Source organism: Opisthorchis viverrini (genome assembly GCF_000715545.1).
Source record: "Opisthorchis viverrini unplaced genomic scaffold opera_v5_49, whole genome shotgun sequence".
NCBI lineage: Eukaryota > Metazoa > Platyhelminthes > Trematoda > Opisthorchiida > Opisthorchiidae > Opisthorchis > Opisthorchis viverrini.
Window position 1 is genome coordinate 902,029 of NW_008751705.1, and position 6,061 is coordinate 908,089.

Here is a 6,061-nt window from a genome sequence, read left to right on the forward strand (position 1 = left end):
TCCAACCTCCCCGTGCAACATTCGTTATGCGGTCAATTTTTACATTCATCTGCCCCTCTTGTATTGTTCCCAAATCTTCAGACCCGATGGCCTGACCAGTCTTATTTCCGAACCATATGCCGTTCGATTGTTTCAGGTCTAAGGACGAAGTTTGTAACTACACCAGTTCCTTCAACCAAATGATTTCTTTTGTTGCATGAGTCAGATAGAGGGGTGCCATTGCTTACCCAGGGTCTAGTGACATCCTCCGCCTTGTGATGTTCACTTTTCTGCTCGTTTGCAGGCGTCTGAACATTGTTTTACCATTCGTACCAAACCATTCCGCTCTGCATTATCATTTGAAGGTGCAAGGCGCATGCCAAATGCTGGTATGATGGCGGTCAGTTTATTCAACAGGGCTTGTGCTTCGCTAAGGTCTTCAAAGATGAGGGCGATGTCATCTGCGTACTCCAGGTTGACAAGGCTCTCGCCAGCAACAATTTGAACACCGGAGTTTTGAAAACCGTCCAGTGTTCGCCTCATTATTTCATCGGTGACGAAGTTGAACAAGAATGGGGAGAGTGGGCATCCTTGTCTGACACCACTTTTTGTAGGAAAGCTTTTGGAGAGCTCACCATACACCTTCACCCGCCCAGAAGTATGTGAATATAGAGATCGGATTATGTTTACAAACTTCTGGGGCATGCCCTGTTGAGCAAGTGTAGTTAACAGAACTGATCGATCAACGATGATGATGATGATGATACCAGAAGCAACATCGGTATTAACACTGATGCTTCAATAGCGTACCTCCCTACTCTATGAAACTCACACCCCTCTGTTGTATTTTCTGGCTGCCTGGGAGTATGCGAAGTTAAAAGCTGTCCCTAATCAGACGATCGTTTAATTTGTGTCGTGTACGTTCTTCAAGGTTGTATGGTTCGATCCACACATCTTATACCCCTGGTAAACAAGGATCTCTCGGACGGTTTTACCACCCGTTTTGATGCAGCGAAGAACAGAATATGCAACCATGCGCTGTGCTAGGGCTTCCATGCAGCACATTCAATCGAAAAATATCACTGGAGAGGTTCAAGTGGGATTCCGTTTAGTTCCTGTTAACAGCCTAATTTGCAAGTCAATGTATTTCCTCAATCGTGTTGGGCAAAGCTCCCCATGTATCGCCTACACCTCCAGCCTGCTGAAACGAATTTGAAGTTCCCTGTGTGGTTGCTCTATTTAAATGAACCTTGACAGCGTCGTCTCTCAGACCCAGAGTTCCTCAATGATCTGTATGCCCTCCCACTCTTTTCCTCCTTTACATTAATGACTTATTGCGCATAATTACTGTCCAAATTCAGGCTTTTCTAGCTAACACCACTCACTATCCTCCTGTCTTCTTCCTCTGCATAACTGTCTTCTGAGACAGAATTAGTCTGAGGTGCCACACCAATTTCGGCATTTCAGTAAAGAACGATGAGTTTAAGGGGGTTCTCGACCGCTGCAACTTTCAACCCGTCCAAGTCGCTTCATGTGTACATTTCTCTTCACTAGGCTAAGTTCAACCACCCGTTTCTTATCAGAGCCGCTCCCAACTTTCATTCCGATCAGTTCGCCATCCCTGGACTTCCACTTGTTAACAGCCTTTCCCAGTCCGCTCACATCAAAATTCCCGTAACTATAGAAAACTCGCTTCCTATTTCGAACTATCTCAGCCTATATCAGCTTATTTTTCAATCTAGAACGTACCAAACTCTGGAATATCAACGCCATGAACGGGCTGTGGCTCTTTCGTCTTTCGGTAGCCTAATTGATTCTATTCAGGGAAAATTTGTACTCCGCAGATTGATAGCACAAAAACCTGTACCGCCGGCGGAAAGTGGTCTCTCTCGTCGTTCTACTACCATTAACATGATAGGCGCTCGAGGCTAGCCATCTTTTCACTCTAGTCTATAAACCATAATGAACCAACCATGCTTGGACATACTCGCTAAGATTCGATTCCCAACTGCACAAGTGAGTCGACTCTTTCATTCCCAAAGAAGCCTGTATATGGGACCCCCACCAACCATGCTTCCGGAATCTTACGACCAGTAGCTTTTCAAACGCCAAGCAAATATGCGCCGCCACGGTTCATCATAACATTTGTGACCTGTGCTTATACTTGCTTCCCTATTTCTGCGTAAGGACCTGGCCGAGGAATTTCTATGTCTTAATCCACTCAAGCGTGCGATAAAAAATAGGACCATGGACATTGAAAATAACTTACGCTATCGCCGCAGGTATAGCCAACTTGGGGCACAGGCAAGCTCTTCGAACTTCATTAACATTCTCGCGTTTGCCTGACAACGAATTGGATTCGTTGGGGGCTAGGGACCAGGGCAAATACGATAAAAGTAATAGTAGATCAAAAACTGGGGCAACATTGTCGTGCCTGTGAAACGGGGCGATGAAACTGACACACGCAGCGCCGAGATACAAATCCACTACCCAATGGAATAGTTAACCTGTTCCACATGGTTTACATGTGGCGGATATTGATCCACACTCCAGCTGGAACAAAGCGACAACCAAATTACATGGGACGAAAATGCTGGTTCCTCAAAACTGCACAGCTATGACTAGAGGTCAGTCCACCTAAGGGAACGTCTCGGAGCAAGATGGTTCAAGTGGTTAGAGTGCGAATATACTGAACGGAAGGTTCTGGGTTCGAACCCGACCTCCGCCTCTCGACTTCCCCTGTTTAGGCCTGGGGAACCTGGCAGTATCACAGCCCTCGCGCTTACTTCGAGTGGCATGGCAGCTAGGCACCCGGTGCCACAGCTGAACGATTTTTTCTATTTTACGTCTCGATGGGGATGCCTAAACGTGCACACCGCACAAGCATGCAAGTCAGACGTCTAAGTAGGACTATGATATCACAAAATTAGTGAATTTGTTCACAACGGCAACTGGACTTCTCATCATAGCCACAATGGAAAACTGAATAAACTAGCTCGCCAACTTAGCTAAAACACAGAGGCGATAGAGGAAGTGCAGACTGTGATCGCTCAGTTGTAGCACCCTTCCGGTGCCTAACCGCCACGCCATCGGAAGGGAGCATGATGGCCTAGACAGGGGAAGTTGAGGGGTAGATGTCGGGTTCGAACAGCGGACCCTCCGGTCAGTAAATTCGCGCTCCAACCACTAAGCCACCCCGCGGACTGCGAATGCAAAATAAAATGACGTTCTGCGAAGCGGCCGGGATTCTGCAGTAATGCACAAGTTTATCCAGGGACGAATGCAGCAGGGAATGACATACATTCAAATGATGAAGGGTGGACGAGACGCACAGTGCTTCTTTCTTAAACATACTGGCGCATTAACGGGGGCTGGCGTTGAGTACCCATAGACTGCTTTTTAGTTTGTGCCATCAGAATCTTGGAAGCAGATCTTTACACAAAGGGGTATCCCCAAACAACTCGTTACCACCATACGAACTAAAGTAAAGGCTGATCTTATAGACTTGACCAGAGGTAACTGTCCTAAATACCCAGTGAATAAGCTATTGATCGTATAAGACGTTTTAGTTTCAGTCACCACAGAATTACGTCCACCAACAATAGGAGGTAGACAGTGAGGACAGCTAGGCTTACACCAGTCCAGCGTGGACAGTCCTGACAACAGGTGATGGATCCAGGAGGAAGCCCCGGGAACTTTTCGATGGTGAAAAGTTGGTGAACCGATCCACTTTGAGGAAAACAGTTATGACGACTGACAGCCGGGGACGGGATATTGTCTAAGTTTTCACTGATCCACAGTATGATTCACAACCAAGGAAAATGGTTTCTTAGTTGTCAGAAGTATTGTCGCTTAACTGCAATGCGACCATGAGAGAAAGCGAAGGGAAGGGTAGGTACCTAGTGCGAAGAAGCACGATGTCCTTAGGAAAAGCTATTCAGAATAACGTGCCTTAACTCTTGACGACATCGTATCAAATGCACCATCAGCCGGATTGACCTAAGGTCTTCCGCAAACCATATCCAACGTAAGATTGGGGCACAAAGCCAGGTGAAATTCAGCTAGGTAGTCTGCAAGTGGCCGCATGCGCGTCAGTGGAATGGGTTAGCATATCCTCCGAAAAATTTTAACAATATGTAAGCAAAATCGCCTGGACCCAACCGGAATATTTCCAAGATCCCAAAAAACTTAGCAGGAAAGACGGCAGTCTCCGAAGCGAACCAGTCAATAAGTTAGCTTTCGGGATCCATTGCCAAGCTGTTATCTAAGCAACTTTAGAACCTTTAAACTCTGCACGTGGCTGGACAAAGGACTTCGAGACATACGCGGAACCATCATGAGTAATAAATGACACATCCAGTAGGACTCACTGGATTTAACTGGCTCGTCTATTAGGGTGCGGTCTCCTCCGAAACCCATTGGTGTCAGAAGAAACCGAAAATGGTCGCTAATTGCATGGCATCCAAATACTGTGCAAAGGGAGAGCAGCAAAAACAACCGAACAATTCGGGGGCTTTGAACAACCCTTAGTGGAGCAAAACGATATGGCTGAAAAATCCGGTACTATCCTCGGGGTTCATTCGGAAATCGCGACTCCTTCATCGTAAAATTGTCAAAACTCAATTTAGATAAGGAATGTGACACAGGTTCTGGTATCGAAATTGGAAATGAACATATATCAACCGGAATGCAAAAGCAGGTTCAGCCACGGTAACTTATGCAATAGATAGAGAACCCGTTGAATTCGAAATGGCCCGAGTAACTGAATCAGCAGAGAGGTCGTCGAAATCACTTGCATGTAAAAATAATTTGATCCCCTCGAGTTTCTTTTTGAGAGACTCTTTTGATGATGCATAAAGCATCTTCGTTCTTGTAGGAAGCTGGTCATTAACCCTTTAATCGTTATGTATAGATAAAAAAGATTCATACCAGGAAACAAACACCAATTTCGAATCCGTCGACATACCCCGTTTGTATGGGAAATCTATGACGGCGAAACAGCCTGTATTAGCACGCCTCTGCATATCTTCAAGAAAGTCTTCATACTTTGCACCTATAAAATTGGTTGGTCGTAAAATGTAGTCCAAACCTGAATCGGAAAGTTTATCGACGATTATTTCTTCACTTTCCACCCTGAATATTGCGTACATGTTCGTGTGCTGCATCTTAATCCTGTTGAAAACTTCCAAACATTCTTCTGATGGCTTTATGCCCGACGTCTACGGCTAATTAACGGAAATAGGAAACAAACCATCTCAGAACTTGTGCCCAACGAGAGTAGCGGGACGCGAAATCGGAAGGTGACCTTGGCCTCAAAGAACCGCCTTTGGATTCAACGTGTTTTCACGGATTCACGGATTGATACACCAGAAATAGGAACAAACCATCTCAGAACTTGCGCCGAACGAGAGTAGGGGGACGCGAAATCGGAAGGTGACCTTGGCCTCAAAGTACCGCCTTTGGATTCAACGTGTTCAATAGATCTGCGCACGAATATGCCTGGAAAAGCGAGGAAGAGTTAAAGGACTTGACGGAAAGTATTATTTGGAATTCGGGCTTTTGCATCAAAGTTTACAGGTATATATTCTCGTTCCTTCACAGCTCACCAGGCCGTCGACTCCGTTTTCACTTGTCTTGGCGTTTCCTTCTACACGATCCACGGATTAACGGATTGATACACAGGATCAAGGCTTTTGCCCAAGTTTTCCCGGTCAGTTTTGTTCTTGTCGGTCCGTGGTTGCCGTTTATCTGAAAGGCACAAGTGAAAAAGGGTGTGGCACGGCTGTTTATGTTCTCAGTACAGGGCAGTGTGCTTGCCGGCGCGAGGATTCGCATAAATAAATGTCTAATAGTGCTTTAAACTGGGTTCTGGAAGGAGCGTGGACAACCGTCGGAGGACGGTCATTCAAAGCAGCTACTACCCAAAATGAGAAAAATTTTGTCCAATGAATGTGCGTGCTCTGAGCTTGAAAATTTTCTTACTACGTCACCGCCGTGTGTTTGCTGGGTCAACGGTGAAAAACCCGTCTGCCAAGCTTTGTTCAAACAGGGCATAAGTAAGAATTAGGTCTCCTTGGAGGCG

General features: G+C 45.9%; 1 protein-coding gene across 1 annotated transcript; it reads right to left on the reverse strand.

Moving 5' to 3' along the window:
* Positions 1-261: 261 nt before the first annotated feature.
* Positions 262-5,814, reverse strand: T265_03429 (hypothetical protein; the record flags this gene model as incomplete). The annotated part of the gene is made up of 8 exons (XM_009167913.1): positions 262-713; positions 3,059-3,227; positions 3,460-3,708; positions 4,743-4,872; positions 4,909-5,032; positions 5,069-5,198; positions 5,364-5,436; positions 5,609-5,814. 8 exons carry the CDS (start codon positions 5,812-5,814, stop codon positions 262-264), a joined length of 1,533 nt encoding a protein of 510 aa, XP_009166177.1.
* Positions 5,815-6,061: the final 247 nt, after the last annotated feature.